Consider the following 18831-nt stretch of genomic DNA (forward strand, 5'->3'; position numbering starts at 1 on the left):
GTGCTTTGCAACTGAGAATGCAACCTCCAGATACGAGGTGGTAAAACTACCAGAAATTGAGTAAACGATCATATCGGTTACGTCTGTAAAACCGTAAATACGTAAATGTTATGTTAAATAGTATCGAAATTTGTTGAAGTGATTTGTATATGGATAAGGATATGCAAATATTTGAAAAAGCACGAGTTAACAAAATGATCGATGTCGATCATAAGTAAGCACGTGCTAAGGTGCACATGGCGGGATTGGTGGGGTAAGTTTTGCGGGCACGTGTAAACAAGTACCGGCGCACGCGCAGTCGGTTTCTCCGGTGAGATATGGGTCACGTGACAGGGCCCGCGTATAAAATCCAGCGATCGGCCGGCCGGTGTCACATTCGTCAACGATCTCGCCAGGGACTAGGTAAACGCCTTTCGGTTCGCATCGCACAAGAAAGAAGAAAGGAAAAAAGTTGGAAAGCCCTCTCAAACATATACATATATATATATATATATATATATATATTGATTCGTTCAATTTGAGACGAGTGCGATCAAAAAGTTTCCATATACGCAACGCGACCGTTCGAAACACAAAGTACAAAATAGAAACGGAGCAAAAACCAGTTTAAACTGTCGAGCTGTCAATCGACTCTCGATATCTCGTTTCGAGTTGGTATCAACCATCGCCGTCAGTGCATTCGATCAGTGTAAATTTCTTTCGAATCAAGAAACAAACGTTAGAGTGACGTGTTCGGTTTAATCGAGGACCAGAAGTGGACAAGACGACTCCGTGCAAACTCTACTCGGATCTCAATTTCGCGGATCTTAATTTTCGATAAGACGGTCATCGTTTCCCGTGATGGAGGATAAGAACCAATGGGACTATTCTCTCCAAAATGGTGAGCTTCTATTTTCATTAATTTTTTGTTTCTTTTGCGATTGATCGGTTGGATGGTTCGATTCGCAAAGTCAATTTTCACTCATGTAGCATTTTTTACTAAAAAATCGTTAGTGAATCGTTTACTAAAAATCTGTAAGTGAGTAAGTAAGTAAGTAAGTAAGTAAAGCTGATGTAAAACACTTTTTACCATAGTTGGCAGCAAAATCTTATCATAATAAAGGGTTGCGGTACGTTGATCGGAACTTGACATTTTTATAAGTTTTCAAAGAATCGAGGAAACCGTAAGACTCGAACAATGCTCGTGGAAATCAATCTCAGTCGTGACTAACGATAAGAAATTTTATTATTTTTTATCCAACTATAATACCGAAGCGACGGCGACGGTAAGATAAAATTGTTCTCGATCGATTTAACAAAATGTATAATTGTTGTTCAAACTTGGCAAACGCGTATCGTTACATTGTTCTAGTTTCTTTTTTTTATTAAACAAAACGTACAACGAACGAATCATCCGTTTCCTGTGGTCTTATTTAAAACGATAAAAAAGAAAAGAAAAGAGATAAAATCCGATACGACAAACGGAAAGGAATATCGAACTTGCCAATTGTTACCATTCAAAGCATATCTATGAAACTTGATGCATATTCGCGAAGCGTATAGATTAGATACGATAACATCCCGTCGGTCAATATTATTGTTTCGATTTTACCCGTACGTCCTTTTATTACTATTATAATTGTGTTTTGTATTATCGTTGAAACGTGCTTATTAAGAATTACAATACCTTGCTTCTGTACAATCGAGAAAGTAAGAAACGGATAATTTACCGCGTAAGACGAGTAGTAGTTGGCAGTGTCCCGTTCGAATTCGTAATTTGTAATCCAAGACATCATACATATACATACCTATGGACTTGTAATTGTACATACGTTGAGGTAGAACTCGGTCAGAGATAGAGTTGAATCTTAAGTTTCGATTATGTTGAAGGTGTATCGTCGATATTATTGATCGGCAATCGCGTTGGCGGTATTCGTAAAGAGAGTAACTTGATACATGTATACATATTTAACCGAGGAAGTGCTCGTCTAAATATTGCAGCCACATCCGTGGTCAGGAATAAGCTAGTTAAATTTTTCGATGGAGAAGTAGATTGATGGATTTTAATAAAACTTGATTAAATAGTAGTTTTCGACTCGGTTTGTTTCGAGAAAACTATCAGATGACGAGTTGTTAAATCTTTTATTCGTTATTCGATGTATTTTGTTCCTAGATAACACGTTTGTCCGTGTTGATCCGGTTGTATCGTGTATATCCTTACGTAACGAATGTAACGTACATCGATCGTAGATATGATGTTTGAAAAGAAAACAATAAATAGCATGCCTCGAATATGATGGTGGCCGCCTTCTCGTTGGAATCGAAACGAACTTGAAATTGGAAAATATGGCACACACACACACAAAATTGGTTTGGTAGATAGGATTTCGTGGCTGGGGGGTTCGATTCGGCACGGTGTCACGATGACACCAAAGCTCACTGACCTAAGGGCATTGTCTTCGAGTTCGAATGCGGCGCGGGCGTCCCAGTCGTGCCAAGGGACCGGACGGGACGGCCGTGCCGCGGCTTTGCCCTCGGCCAGGCTATAGAGCACGGGACACCACCGAGTCTGTGGCTAAAGGAAAATCAATAATTTTCCTCGTTTTGCTTCAGGCCGATGCACTTGTTCTCTCCTAACAGGCATAGGCGTGTCTATTCTGTGGTCGTTCTATCGTTGCGAAAGAGGTATACGTACGCATCGGAGAGCCGTGTACTCGGGTCTCGCGTCTCGCGTCTCGCGTCTCGCGCCTCGCGCCTCGCGCCTCGCGCCTCGCGCCTCGCGCCTCGCGCATAGGTACCAGTCGGATAACCTGTGAAACGTGTATAAACCACGTGGAAACGGTCGTACATACATTGTACCGACTGTGGACACGTAAATATAACGCGAGAGCGAAAGGGAAGCACGTGCATACAAGTACGCTTGTAACGGAGGTACGAAGATGCACGTGTTCCCGGATCGCATACAATGCAGCTAGAGTTAGCAACCGTACTCTTGAAATACAATCGGAGTGTATGTATTGGTACACGTAGACGCGTACACTCTTTTCCAAGTGGCAAAACAATGTACTCTTACTTTTCATTTGTCCTAGTCAACATTTATCCACATTTATTATTTAAGCCATAAGGTGCAAGGTGAAAGAGCCGAGCCGTTGGTCAAAGAAAAGACAAACAGCTAGCTTGTTGTTTCTTCAAATGATGTAGCAGTTACCGTATAACGCAAATAGATGAAACAAAGTGAAATGTAGACGAAAGACTGCGCGAGCGTGCAGGAGACGAGTCGCAGACCCAGTTTCGTTTCGCCGGTTTACTTGGTTACCGTGCACACTGCTCACCCCCTCCAAAATGCCCTTAATCCGGAGCCAATTTGTCAGCGTGTTATCTTTGAACCAGCATGAGTGCAATTGCAAACTCTGGCGAATACCGTGATTTGCATAAATTCCTAGCCGGCACGGCGCGGCGCGGCGCAGCGGCGTGCAGATCGTCGATTAAGTCATTTGCTTTCCGACCGTGTACAGTGTACCCTATCCGCTTGACTCGGCCAACTGGATAACTATCCCGATTCTTACAAAATCTACCCAATTTAAAGAAATTTAAAAATTGTATATACTATAGTTGTACGCGTAAGGCGATTTAAAGGACCAGTTATTTTATTTGAAACATAAATGTTTTTTCCACTATCCGTCAAGATGTTAAAAACTTGAAGTTTGTTCTGCTTCGAGATATCCTAGATGTGTAAAACAAGTTTTCCATGGTATACTTTAAGTAGACACGCGTTCCGTTGTGTATCAGCCGAGGAAAAAATCTCGGATACAATAATTTTGTATTGCTCGCGGCGGCAACAACGACGCCGACGCGACGGTCCGAAGGCGCTGTTGAAATTCACCCTAATGTTTTTTCCTTCAGCTCGTCACACACATGCAACGAAATTGGGGTCATAGAGGGAATTTCGTTCGTTACAGAAGGATCGAGGTCGACGTCCTCGTTCAATGACGCAACTACCTGCACCTGATTTACGCGTCGGATACGGTTCGAGTAGTTTTCACATTAACATTAAACCATTAAATGATTAACGATTGCTATCGACAGGGGAAGAGGTTCACGCATCATAGAGTTCTAAACACACAGGTTGTGACTTGTTTGTCGTGGTTCTATGTTTTATCGTTGTACGTATATCGATTTTAGCCGTTTCCGTACTGCACGCGTTCTCGATTTAATGCTCGATCAAAAGTAACTTTATTACGTTAAATTGCGAAATAAAGTTGCAATTATTACTACTACTATTATTATTATTATTATTATTATTATTATTATTATTATTATTATTATTATTATTATTATTATTTTAGGTCTGGAGCATGAAAAATGTTTACGCAGGGCATTCTTTAAAAATGTAGGTTCCGCGAGGTGAAATCGAATCTAGCTGATAGCGTTTTAATGCATGTAAAATGTAGGCACCAACAACAGGTACCCGATGAAATAAAAGAATTCCTACTGGCGTCTCTGTGCGAACTTGACTCATTCTCAAATATGGAACACAATAGGCTGAACAGGAAGGCGTGACGTGTGTACATACACATTTATGAATATATGTATGTGTTTTCTTTCCCAATCCGGCTTCGCGTAAAAGGCGCGTATACATAGGCACTGTTGCTTGCTCGTAAAGAGGATTGAATCGTAGGATCGAATACGCGTACACATAGAGAGAAAATTATACATCTCGGGCGACCGTGACGCGGAAATCCAACCAAAGCAGAATCTTATCGAAAATTTCATTTCAGTTTACTAATCGTGTTTATTCGGTATTCGATGGGATATTAAGTGCATGAAATATGGAACAAAGTATCGGTCTCTAGACTTAATAAAATGTAACCGCGAAGGTCCGAGGAGAAACGAAGGCGATTCCCTGCGAAACCGTGATCTCTGATCAGCGCACCGTGTTATGTCTCGCGTTTTCTCGTGGCTCGTTCGGCAAGGTTGAACGAACCTTCAAACAGATCTCGACGACCTCGAGACGTTACTCTTCCCCTTGGAACGTACCGAGCTCTGTGATCGTTCGCCGTCAATAGAAATCTCAATCGGACAGGACTATGTTGTTTGGGCTATGCATCACATACCAGCTCGCCGCGTTATCAACTGAAAGCTTCTTAAAATAGAAACTAACGACTGGTTCGGACAAAGATGGATATCGTGATCGTGATTAAGATATCCAATCTTACCTACTATTCAAATAGTTTGATAACACCAGGTGACTTTACTCGCCGAATAATAGATGACAATCGTTACATTTTTCTATCTATTTTGTTTCGTTTTGTGAAAGATTTTGTCCATCTTTAGATTTAGATGGACCAAGGCGATGACACGTTCTTCTTGTACGAAAACAAGGTTAAAACAGATACGTATTCGGTGTATAGAAGCGCATCACGGTCGATCGAATAGATGTACAAGTATCACACTTGGCACAGTAATGGACCGTGACGATCGTGAACCGGCGGGCATAATCGCAATTGCGTCGCGCGATTATGTCATCATCACGTGCTGTTTAGCAGATGCAAACCACGCGGTTCGACCGATAAAGAAACGTCTGCACGGGATAGTTGTAATTTGTAATCGGTATATCTGAAAGAGAGTGTTTTCCCTCGATAATTGTTATTTATATCGAATATATTTGAACATGCGAGAGGGTTTCAGGATGGAAACACAAATCTGTGCCAAATGATTTTTATTTTGACAACTTGCTGAAAATCCACCGGGCGACTGACGCTCCGAGGCCGGCAATGCTTGCGTGCCGTCAAAAGAGCGCTGATCGACGAATCCTTATACAAACAAAGTTTCAATCAAAGCAATGCCAGCAATTCTTACAACTACAACGACAATTTTCGATAATAATAATATTCGTAGATGATTTACTCCAGAAAAAAAACGATTACCAAGCTGAAACGAAGATCGATACAATCGCATCATCATCGCATAATTATTTCGGACGCTGCTACCGAGAATGTTAGCAACGACACGATAACTTTGTCGCGTAGATTTCGTTAAGGAACATTAGTTTGTCGATGAACCATGTACGATTATTCAATTATTCACTGGTAATAATCGTGTTTGACGAACCGTGTTTGCGCAGAACAAGTAGAAAAGCACCGTCATGCGGGTCACACGTCGAGTGGTAGTAGAATAGATGCAAATGTACGAATGCAAAAAATCAACGAACCGAACATTAGGTATTTTCCAAGTTGCAATTTCCAATTTCTAATTTTCTTGCGAGCAAACAAGATCGTAACATAAATGATGAAAATTGACAGACGAAGAATTTGATTTATCTTTGTTTTACGGGGAACAACGACTGACGTTACGCTGTACATATAACCACATACGTACATTATAGTAATTGGTGGTTTCAAGGTTTCAGATACTAGGTACACGGACGGTGTCGAAAGACACGAGACGTTTACAAGAATGACTTTATCGCAAACGATATCGGTATCGCGTGTCGCGACGAAGAAAGGTTTATAGAGTGGCACGTGACATACGCACGCCCATGATAATGAGTTTCTTAAAGTAGGCGATAATTTATCCCGTTTGTCAGCGGAGCGGCACCAGTGGTCGCTATTTTCACACGATATCTGTTGCATAATCCGTGCTTGCATTTGGTAGCGTTATCATCGGTGCGCTATCAATGTCTTTACGTTCCAGTCCTTACCATGGTCTGGTGTTATCACGGCATGGTACATAATATTAAGGAAGGAGGAATTTGGTTGTTGCAGGACCCAGCACATGGGTAACGAAGTTTCCAATGGCGGCAGGCTCCAGGCAGAGTCCGGTGAACATTGAAACCGATCGTGTAGAATCCGACCACGAGGCTCTAAGTAGCAAACCCCTTCGATGGAAGTATCCGGCCACAGCTTCCCGGAAGCTCATTAATCCGGGTTATTGTTGGCGCATAGACACCGACGGTGTGGGCACACGTAAGTTTCCGTTAATATTCCATCGGTGATTGGTCTACCAAGTGTTGGTAGAAATCGTAGCTTGTCGATTCCGTCGTGTAACCCTTTTGTGCGACCCGACGCGACCCGACGCGACCCGACGCGACCCGACGCGACTCGACGCGCGACGAAACAACGGCTGAAGAGCTCTCGGGGTTTAAAAAACGGCGCGGACGTGTCGTGGGCGACTAGTCGATGCATTTAAATGCGAAGCTAAGAACTCGCGTTCGTTAGCTGAAAGTTGGACGCGCATATCCGAGCGGAACGATTGCGATCGTTGATCGATCGGCAGGCAGCATTGAATTGCAGATTGGCCGCGAATGCTGCAAATACATCTCGAAATTGGCTCTCGACTCTCGACCGTTGATGATTTCTTGGGAAGAGGTCTGTCTCGCTTGCGAGTTGCGAGACTAGAGCGTCCGCGTCGGCGTCGGCGTCGGCGTCGGCGTCGGCGTCGTCCATGTCGATGTCGGTCAGGAATAGGATCATCGATCCTCTGGTCGCTTTAAGAAATACGAATCAAGCGATTATCGTTGGTTTGTTTTTAATCTCGGAGACACACTAGCTCGATAACTATAATCACCTCGCGATAAACGGCCTCCCGAAAAGTAAGAAATCCGGTATGGTCATCATCTTTCGATCTTTCGACTATATGCGACTAGTGTTATTCAATCCCGAATGTTTGCTCGTGAAAAGCGACCGATTTAATCTCAACCGGTTCAAAGTAGATTTTAACATAGTATTAACCGCGAGCTGAAGCCTGCTGCTTGGTTGGGCGAGCAGGCCACGAAACGCGCGGCTCTAATCGTTAAGAGAAACTCGGCAGAAAAGCTCGAGCTCGCGCTCCCTTGTTGATAAAAGCGAAATCCCGCAATTATTAAACTTAATCCTCGTCGCATTCAACAATTACCGACCTTACAAATTATACGCCGGATTCAAAACTAGACTGTAGGAAAATTGGATGAAACGGAAATGAACGTTTTCGATAAGTCGATCGGTCGTTGAGTTGTTTTACTTGAAAGCACAAAGAATTTTACTCTATTAACGAATCCAAGTTATCAATAGGTAGAATCAATATTTATCTATGCTTCGATATAACGACGATATCGAACAAGTTTTACAAAATGTCCTATTAGCAATGTTATAGGTGCAATTCGGTCTGTAATCGTATATTCTTTTTACTTGGATCGAGTATCAACCGAGTGTTAGTTTTGTCAATAGAACGTGGATCGTCTAGAGATTAGAAACACCACGCAGAACTCGGTTTATCTATGTAGCATCATATAACAGTAAAGTAAAGCAAACGTTTTACGCACATGTTGATTCAACTGCTCGTACATAACATACCTATGTATATAGGTCGTTATCTTATCGTTCCGAATCAGCGATGCGTTGCCTATTATCACTATAGTAATGCGAAATTGTAACTTTGATTATGCAACGAGTGTATCGCGGAAAACTGAAGCGACTTTGAAGTGTAGCGACCCGAAATGGATACGAGTGCTCGAAAATGTTGCCTTCTCGGATAAAAGTATCGGACGACGCCGACTCGACAAAGCGATGGTAAACGGCGAGCGTCTTTTTCTTCGAACGTTTCGACGGCAGTTTCGTGACGCTTAGGAGGCTATTACCTTCGCGGAGTGCTTGCCGCGTCGGCGGTGGTCGGTGTTCTCTTGAAACGAGGACGACCGTGCCGTGACGCATTATGCGTGCTCATATGTGGCAGGAACGAAACGTTTACATGACAGAAATAGAGCGGAATTTCAGGGAATCGATGCAAATTATGGTTCGAGCGGTGCGATACCGTGGCCCATTTGTTTCATTAACACGATGACAAATCGTTCGAGATGACCGACGAACGACGAACGACGAACGACGAATCCTCGTTCTTTCGTCGACCGGCAAACAGTTGTTTGCCTTTGACCAGCGCACCGTCAATATTTACTTGGTCGTTGGCACAAAGTAACTGCGGGACCACTCTGAAAGGAACGGGTGCTTTGATTCGCGACACGAAGGAAACTTATAACGCGACCAGTCTAATTTCAGACCAATCTCAAGTACCGAACGAAAAAGTGATTTCCAATAATATTTTCTACGCGAAATATTTTCTTGCCCGCGCGAACACGCAGACATATACATGTATTTATTCGTCCGATGTATTTCGTTAATAAAAATAACTTTGTTTATAAAAATAACTTTGTCGTTGTCTGGATTATTTATGGTTCCCCCGTAGTATTATACTATACATGTACCGTTCGAGTAATTCGGCTAATCAAGAGTTTCCTGTAATTCAACGCTTTCAAACGGTCTGCGTTCTTCATTCTGCGAAGCGTGAGAAAGAAAGAGGTCGCGAAACTCGTTGTTATTCGTTGTTATTCGTTGTTATTCGTTGTTATTCGTTGTTATTCGTTACTCGGCCATCGAGTCTATCCGATTCATTGTAGTATTTTGCAACTCCGTATTATTTAAATACGCTTACGTCGTTCCATCTAAAAAAAACTGGCGAGAAAGGTGATGTATCGTTTCGAGAAATTCGTAAACGTTTCGTTGTCTGCCCATTCGAAACGGGTTTAAACGAAATGTCTAATAAATGAAATTATTATCGTCGTTCCAGTTTTGAGCGGTGGCCCGCTTATGGATGACATTTACAAACTCGAACAGTATCATTGTCACTGGGGATGCAGCGACTCTAGAGGGTCCGAGCACACCGTGGATGGACAGGCGTTCGCTGGCGAGGTATGTTTAATGTTGACAAGAAAATTTGCATGTTTTGTTTTTTAACTCGACGAGAATTACCGGTGAAAAATCCTGTCGCTTCTGCCGAACGGTTGTCTTTGCAAAGGTTACGTTCGATTGTCGCCGTTTAGGTGGACGCAGAACAACGATACATTTGTATGTATAGCGTTCGCAGTTCTGAATGCCGTTGAAACGTAAAGAGCTTAAAAGAACGCGGTCGGGATAAGCGATTAACTGGTTCCTCCGACGCGACGATCGCAGTCAGCGTCTAGTCCGCGGTAGATGGTTAATAATTCACTCTCACGGAGCATGATTCGCGTCACGATCATCGCATCGGTGTACGATCTTATAGTCGCTTCGACCTTGTTCGAACACGCGCACTCTACGTATCGTCCATGACTCGAAGATCGCGATGTTTGCGTTCGGAGAAAAAGAAGCAGAAAAGAATCTTTGACAAGGTAATAGTTGTCTATTTTCGAAAGAAATAACGCGAAGGAAAGTAACGCATAGAGTTTAGGAATTGCGAAGCGTTACTCGCAATAGAAAAGTATACTCGAATACAAATAAATGATTCTAAAACAGTGGCTAGAGAAATGTACATATGTACGTAGCGATCGAAACGAGTGCGTTGTATTTGGCCAAGTTTTTTTATCCATTTGCAAAGTGTTGTTCAGGACCAACGAGTACTCGGAATACGTGGTAACCATATTACTCCTAGAGGCGAACCGTACAAGTACAAGTTGATCTGGATTTATCTCGAATGATTGCGTGTCATTCATCATGGACGTGTCTAATCTTAGATTTCATATTTAAGGTTAAGAGGTTCTTTCTTGTCGACCGAATGCGCGAGATGTTCTTTTGTATGGGTAGTTTGTTAATAAGTATTAGTTGCGTGTTGCTTCTTTTGCTTCGTACACGTCACAAGAAACGAAGAAAACAACAAGTCTTGTTCGACGACTGTCTCATTCGTAGAAAACAGTTTACAATATTAATATCGACATATTAATTATTGTTTATTTCTTAAAAGTCATTTTGTACGTTACGTTTTCCGTACATGCATCTTGAAATGTTTCGTGTCGCAACAAGTTTAGACAAGCCGCGAACAACGCCAAGGGAAACGATTACGATGTAATTAACGTTCTCATTGAGGCGGCAAACATTTGTATGGAAATTGTAATTGAATTATGTAAGAAAAGTTTGAGACAAGTTGGCGTCATCGTTGTCCTCGAGCAATTCTAACACTTGTCGATGAACTCGTTTTACAAAAACTTGCAACGAACCTGCAATTATTCTACTATCCTTACTAAACTTTAACTGTTTGTGTATCAGAGTATGCTTATTCTTGTTTTAAATCGAACAAATATATGTACATCTCGACTCGTCTAACGAAAGTTTGCTATCTCTCTCGTCGAACCTACGGTTGAAAGTTACATTCATCTTCCAAGCACGTTTCTCTTGGGTTGTTGGATGCACTCGGAATGCACCAAAGAGAATGGACTTGGTTCTCAGCTGACGAGAAGCGCTCGCCAGATGGAAAATTTGTAGCGACACGTATTAGGCGTTAAGTCTGTAATTATTCAACGATTCAAACAAAATTCCTGATTGATGAAATGTTACATTTACCGACTCGAGAACTCGAGTAAAATTGCTGTCTAGTATCGCGTTAGAAACATGTGTAATCGAATGTGCCGAATAATGTGTGACACGCATCCAGGAAATGCTGGAATAAGATAACATCGAATGACTAACGAGGTAGAAATCTTTTTTCAAAGTCACGCGCGATGACGTTTATTCATTGTATAAATATTTTTCGTAGCGTTATCGCGAGATGCATCGATTTTTCTCTGCAAAGGATCCGTTAACCGACAATGCGATATTCCATACACAACGAAACGAAAGGACTATTTATAGTCGTTAGATATACCGAGGTTTAGTTTCGTTTGCTTTCCAACGATTATCGGTGATGATTATAGGTCGAATCGACTCACGGAACAACAGTTTTCGCAAACGACTCGACGAGCCGGTTCGAAGACCGACTCGTACGATGCAATTTCCAATTATTAACGTTGATTAAATTACCAACTGCTATTATCTGTTATCGTGATGCAAGCGACACGAGGAAAACTTGCGAGCAGTTTCTTTTTACAGTATGTGCGCAAGAAAAATGATTGTAATTGTATCGGAAACCGAATCAACAGAATCAACGTTTAATCAACGTTCAATTTACACTTTGAACATTTCCTTCATTTCTTTTCGAAATTTATCCATTTTCGTTAATTTTGTTGCAGTTACATCTGGTACATTGGAACACTAGCAAGTATAATACCTTTGCCGAAGCTGCGAAAGCATCTGACGGCCTCGCTGTTCTCGGGGTTTTTCTGAAGGTCAGTAGTCATTTTATCCGTCCGTCGCCGTCGCCGTCGCCGTCGCAACGCGTTTCCTAGATCGAACCTACACTTTCCTTCCCATTTTGCGCTCGGCTTGACCTTAGCCGCGTATCGCAGATCACGTTTTGTTTCCGTGTTTTTAATCGACAGGTAAGAAACGAGTGCAATTAAAGGAAAATTGAACGTTCAATAACGAATACAATGGACAATCGAAACATTTCTTTAATTAGATTCGAGGAACATGTAAACGTTTGGAAATGATCGGTTACGATTGCGCACGATTTCTATCGGTGCCGTGTGTTTTTCGTGATATCGATAGTTGGAAGCCTCCTCGAGTTCTCTCGCGGTTCTAATTCGTTTACATGCTGTTTGTTTGTGACGCGTTTGTACGGGTGCAGCATATCACCACACATCACCACACCATCCACGGCATCTCTATAAGCGCTTAAATAAGTTTTAAATAAGTTGACGAAGCTCCGTAAGCAGAATCCGTAACGGTGCGGTGTTTTGGATGGACGCCGTACCGCGTCCGTTCCATCGTCATCCGTTGATGGCCTGTTACGTAACAGACACTGTATCGTGCGTGTACAAATTCGTAACCGTATTATAAGCGTTTCGTTGCCTATCGTGCGACATCTAAGAGAATTTTTCTCACAAGAGTCATGCTACGTGGCGAAAAAGTTTGCTAGCAATTAAAGTCACGCAGCCCCGTAAAAACCTGTCGACGAATGCTAAAAAAAGTATGCACCGCGCGTCTACTTTTGGATTAATTGTATCCGACGATCCGACGATATCTGAAAGGAACCAGTACGATCCCTTGAATCGGACAAATGATCTCTGAAACTCGATTTCTTTTTCAAAACTCTGCACGGTTTGATTGCGCAACGGCTGCTGTTCGGCGGACGTTTCAGACTCGTTAAAGTCGTTCGAACGCTGCGTGTCCACGCGAGACGAGATCAAATGCATACGATCCATTCGATTGTATCGGTGTTTGCTGGGTAATAGTAGAGAGCTATTCGTAAAATGACATTGCACAATCGATCGTTTTCATTATGTTAATGTTACATCGAGACGAATTTCCATCGAGGAAACGAATCGTTGGCGAATAGAGTAGATGATGGAGTAGGTTACGTCGCAAAAGTATTTTTGCAGTTTGATTCTTCTGACAAGACGTCGATACGCCGAACAAATGATTAGATATACATATAATATGTACATGCTCATATGTAGATGTACACATTCTCGGTGAATAATGAACATTGTATGTACGATCGTTGGATAACGCTCGCGATCATTAATACCAGTCGCGTGGAACATTCGACTGACCGCAATTCCATGGACTCTCTTACACGCTTTCCTATGTAAATCTTTTTCTTTTTTCTTTTCTTTTTTTTTTTTATCAGGCGTTTGCGACGCGATCGGAACAACATTGTCTGGTTGGTGTACCGTTTAAAAAAGCATGCGATACGCAAAAGAAAATTGTGTCACGTTTGATTTCAGGTGGGGAAAACTCACCCAGAAATGGACAAGATAGCACGGCTGTTGCCGTACGTGTCGCATAAGGATGAAGTCGTAGAAATTGCTGAACCTATCGATCCTGGTAAACTACTTCCTGGTAAGTATCTACGAAATGTCATTCGTGAGTTTTCCTTGTAGCATTAAAGTACTCGAACTCGAATATTCGATATTCGCACATCCACGTCTTTGAACGTGATTCAATTATGCACAAAGATGATCGTCCGAGTTGTTTTTCTTGTCTTGGCGTTGTTATTCGATGCTCGAGACAAGAAGGTTTAAATTTGTTATAAACCTCTCCAAGGAAAATCGGTAAACTCAACGAAAAGCGATTCGTCGCGTCGCGTCGCGTTGTTTGCGTCACGCGATTACCACCACGCCAACGGAATTAGAAAGTACAAAGAAAAAGAAAAATATGTTTGAGGAATGTTACGTACCTAAATAAAATATGTATATGAAAAGACTAAAATAAAGATTCGGTACGACGAGACGTGTAGTCGTATATCGTATATCGTATATCGTATATCGTATATCGGAATTGTTCAAAGAGATTAAATACTCGATACGAGTAAAGGTTGCAGGAACTATCGGGTAGGTTTGCGTTTCACTTTAATACGAAACATCTCGTACAAAAGTTCCGGTTAGTTATCGATGGTTCTTAAATCGTTTGTCCGTCGATTCAGATGACAATGGCTACTGGACGTACTTGGGTTCGCTGACAACACCCCCCTGCAACGAGAGCGTCACTTGGATTTTGTTTAAAAAGTACATCGAGGTATCCCATCATCAGCTGAACATATTCCGGAATTTGCGAAAGTTTACGCGCGAAGAGGAGTGTCCTTGCCATGAAAACCATGGAGCGGTAAGTATGGTCGCTGTGCGTAAGTAACGACAAAGTCGGTTAGCCAGAGGGAAGGTCACCGAACCGTTGGCGTTGACGTTGACGTTGACGTTGACGTTGACGTTGACGTTGTCGCTGTCCTCGTGTACTGTTGAATCACGGTCACAGTCCGATCGCTACCGCTAACAATAAGTAACTCTTTGTTCCGTCCATCGCATCGGTTTACGTGCAAGTCCAAGTCCGACAAGCGATCATGATTCGTAACGGAGAAGGCGAACCATTAATCGTAGCCAGCTACAATCTACTTTTCAAATATTTCGAAATTTTACAAAGTTTCTAAGGAGCCCTATTCTTCCCCTCGATAGAGCAGTAGCTAACCCGCGCATATTTTTCTTGTGTTTTCTTTTCTTTTCTTTTTAGCCTTTATCGCGTTTAATGAATTTCTGATTGGCGGAATCACGGCCCCGTTTCCTAATTCCGATGGTTTTCTTCTGGTTTCCAGGTAATCAACAACTTCCGTCCGCCACTACCGCTCGGAAATCGCGTGCTAAGGGAGTGCGGCAGCTTCTGAGCCTTTTTCGTTCTGACGCGCGTCGGTCTCTACTAACTAGTCGATGTCGGCAGAAAAAGGACCGGAAGGAACGAGCTACACACAGCTTCGTCCCTTTTATCGAGATCGATCGCGAGCCGATTCCGTTCTGTTCCGTAACCTGAACCTTTCCCCGGGAAAACAAAGTGCCTTTTCACATAAAAGATAAAAGATACTTCCAGTTAGGCTGTGCGTTACGCTTGGATCGAGTCTGGACAATTTTCGCACCACGACACACAGGACGTTCGATGGCCATAGCGTAAAAAGCAAAGCACCACACACACGTGTTTCATTACGCACGGGTATAGATTACATTCTTATTCGACAATCCAAGAAGGTAACAAACAACGACCTTCCATTTCCAGCAACGTGTGCATTTCGTGCGCATCGAAATGTTTATTTCGAGACTAGATTACGATTGCTTCGTTAACGGATCGATCCAAGAAACGTACGTAAAATATGCGTGAAATTTTAAAGAATGTAATCTTTATAGTCTTGGCGAATAACGAGATTCGTTGGACGCTAACGCTTCCGTCCATTATTGGCAGATCCACCAACAATCTAGCGCAATTTCTATGAGAAATAAATATAATGTTAACCGTATAAACTACGATACGGTCCATGCATAAATATTATCCATTTTATATCGAAATAGCAAATGTTGCCTTTGGATTGGACTCGAGGATCGAACGTTCGGCTAGAAAAATGGGCATAAGATTGGAGAATATACCATTATCTTCCTGCTAAGTAATTTCATTTGAATATACGATAAAACAAAATTGTCGACTCGACATGTCACGGTCGAAGCGTGATTGATGGGTCGTGCACGCCACTGTGCCTTTTAATTACTAGTATAATTGTAAGTTTTAACAATTGTATAATACCGACATGTTAACGCATTCTTGAATCGAGTCTTTGGGCAGTGTATCAAGTAGGCTTTGGAGACGAATAAGGAAATTGATCTACCTTCCTTATACATATATACATATATATATATATACATTTTGTTTTTATTTTACTTGACACGATGCTTTTGTCCGTATACTTATTCGATATACGTTCAGAATCGGATGACGTAACGAAGAAAATAACAAATGTAATTATAACGTTGTAAATACTAGATGCAATCGGTGTACCTACTTTTGATGAAAAAGTTGAGACGAAGTTATTTACACGTTATCTATGCCATCCGATTCCGATCAAACCATCTACATTTGCATGATCGTTGACTCGGAGCGTAAATCGAGCCGTCGTCGTTGTACCAGTATAACGAGGGTTGGCTTTTCAACGTGTTATTTTAACGCGTGTTTGAATTTCCAACCGGCATATTTTTCCCTCTGCGACCCTCCCTCATCCCTCATCCCTTATCCCTCATACCTCATCCTTTGATTTTTTTTAGAAAATGTATAGTTACCGATGTACTAGACTCGAATATTTCTTCCTCCTGCTGCCGGAACAAGCCCCGTTAATGTATTCGTTTCGCAAGTATGCCGGTTATCCGGGATTTCTGTATATTTATTGTTAAACACGTGAGAAACAATCTGTATTTGTATTTCGTAGAATCGACTGTGATAAGAAGAAAACATATACGACGAAAGAAATAAAGTACCGTGAGATATCACGGTCATATGTTGTAAGGTTGAACCATTAATCTATGTGCATACGTATTTTCCCCAATTTTCCGATTATCACAATATTTCTTTTTTTTTCTTTTTCCTTTCTTTAAACGTTTCATCGTTGATTCTTGATTCGTCCAAGTCACGAATTATTTCTATTACAAATTAGTGGAGAATTATTTGTGATTTACAATGCTAACGTATCCAAATCCGAGTGCGTTTGGTGTAGAAACTTGAATACGACTCGTAGGTAAACACTTTCTACGAGCAGCAGCCGGTAAAACGACTTTATAAATATAGTATCAGCTATCGAGGTGTGTGTGTGTGTGTGTGTGTGTGTGGCGTGTTTCTACCGTTAATGCAGCGGCCTGAGTCTTCTTCGAAACCGGTTTCAATGGATCAGAACATTCCGGGATACTTGATTGCGTCGCGCCGCTGTTGTTACTTGCATTTCGAAAGCGTTTCTACCTGTCGAAAATCCGAGGTTAACGGACTGACATCGATTACGGTCAGCTCAGCTTTATCGTCCAGCTGGGGAAATGGGTTGAATGGTACAGCGTTAGATAAGACTCGTCGTATTATTCGATAGTTTGTCGGTGAAACTTATCGACCTTGTCGACCTCGATGTCTTTGTCCTAATTTCAGAAAATGTACATTTATCATTCATAGGACAGATTTCGAAGGCTGAAGCATGCTACAGTACGAGTTTCGTGATCCCGAGGTACCCGAGCTATAAGGAAACAAAGAAACATGTAAAGGAATGTAGCCTAAGAAGTATTATTAATAATGTAACCCATAGTAAAGTAAGGACAGCAAAACAATATAAACATGATGTAAAAGAAAACACATATGTGCAAGACTGGTGAAATGCGTAAGGTACAATAATTAAATTAAACAGATTACAGATTAAAACGAAACTAAATTGAAGTATATGTAACTCAATATGTGTATATAACTTAATTGAAGTAAATATACTTTCCACACTCTGAGCTGAGGGTTAGGTCTGTAGGAAAAAAAAAAAGGTTACGGTACGGTTACGGTACGCTTACGGTACGGTTACGGTGTTACGGTTGCTATTGCTATTGCTATTGCTACTGGTACTGGTACTGGTTACGGTACGGTTACGGTACGGTGTTACGGTGTTACCGTTACTGTTACAATGTTACTGTTACTGTTACTGTTACTGTTACTGTTACTGTTACTGTTACTGTTACGATGTTACGATGTTACGGTGTTACGGTGTTACGGTGTTACGGTGTTACGATGTTACGATGTTACGGTGTTACGGTGTTACGGTGTTACGGTGTTACGATGTTACGATGTTACGGTGTTACTGTTACTGTTATGATGTTACTGTTACTGCTACTGCTACGATGTTACTGTTACTATTACTGTTACGATGTTACGATGTTACGATGTTATCGTTACTGTTAGAATGTTACTGTTACTGTTACGATGTTACGATGTTACTGTTACTGTTACTGTTACTGAATAGGCTTAATACTTGTTCTTCCTTCTTAAGGCACTTAATCGACTTGAATTCAATATTGTGAGGTTTTAATCAATCAAACATCATTGTTTCTATTTAAATGCGATCTTTACAGATAGATTATCAACTACGTATAAGGTGTCCCAACAATACATAATAACACTGTTAACGCATATAACAATATGTAAATATTTCCACATTTCCAGGCACATTTTATCATTAAACCGAGACCAGAGCCACTTATCGGAAACCCTTTACTTACTTGACATTCTTCCCACAGAACTATGACTATTCATAGATAAGGAATAGTTGACCTGCTTTCTCTGGAAATCTCCATTTCCATAAGCACACTTTCCGGTACGGTTACGGTTTTCCCTGTGGGTCGGGGAACAGAATACGCCCACAGTAATCCCTGCTTGCCGTAAGAGGCGACTAAAAGGGACAGGCGAGACCGGGGGCTGTGGCACCCGCGGTCAGGTGGGGAGGTATTCACTCCCCACCGGAGATGGCACTCCTCCCTTTGTTGGGGGGGAGAGGCGCGGGGGGGCACCGGTAGCGTTCGTAAGAGATCACGGTGCCCCTCCCCAATGCACCGTGGCCGGCCACCGTGAGGTTTTAGTGGGTATTCCCCTTGATGTCAAATCAAGGGGCGAGTCCCACACTACCCCCTCCTTATGAGGGGGTGTGCGTAAACGC

At 42.0% G+C, this 18831-nt stretch overlaps 1 protein-coding gene across 1 annotated transcript; it reads left to right on the plus strand.

The window, feature by feature from the left end:
• The first annotated feature begins 362 nt into the window (after positions 1 to 362).
• Positions 363 to 16681, plus strand: LOC128880077 (carbonic anhydrase 2). The gene is made up of 7 exons (XM_054129773.1): positions 363 to 880; positions 6744 to 6944; positions 9577 to 9698; positions 11987 to 12082; positions 13586 to 13700; positions 14284 to 14462; positions 14944 to 16681. Exons 1-7 carry the CDS (start codon positions 841 to 843, stop codon positions 15010 to 15012), a joined length of 822 nt encoding a protein of 273 aa, XP_053985748.1. The 5' UTR covers positions 363 to 840; the 3' UTR covers positions 15013 to 16681.
• Positions 16682 to 18831: the final 2150 nt, after the last annotated feature.

Source organism: Hylaeus volcanicus, chromosome 7, assembly GCF_026283585.1.
Source record: "Hylaeus volcanicus isolate JK05 chromosome 7, UHH_iyHylVolc1.0_haploid, whole genome shotgun sequence".
NCBI classification, from domain to species: Eukaryota; Metazoa; Arthropoda; class Insecta; order Hymenoptera; family Colletidae; genus Hylaeus; species Hylaeus volcanicus.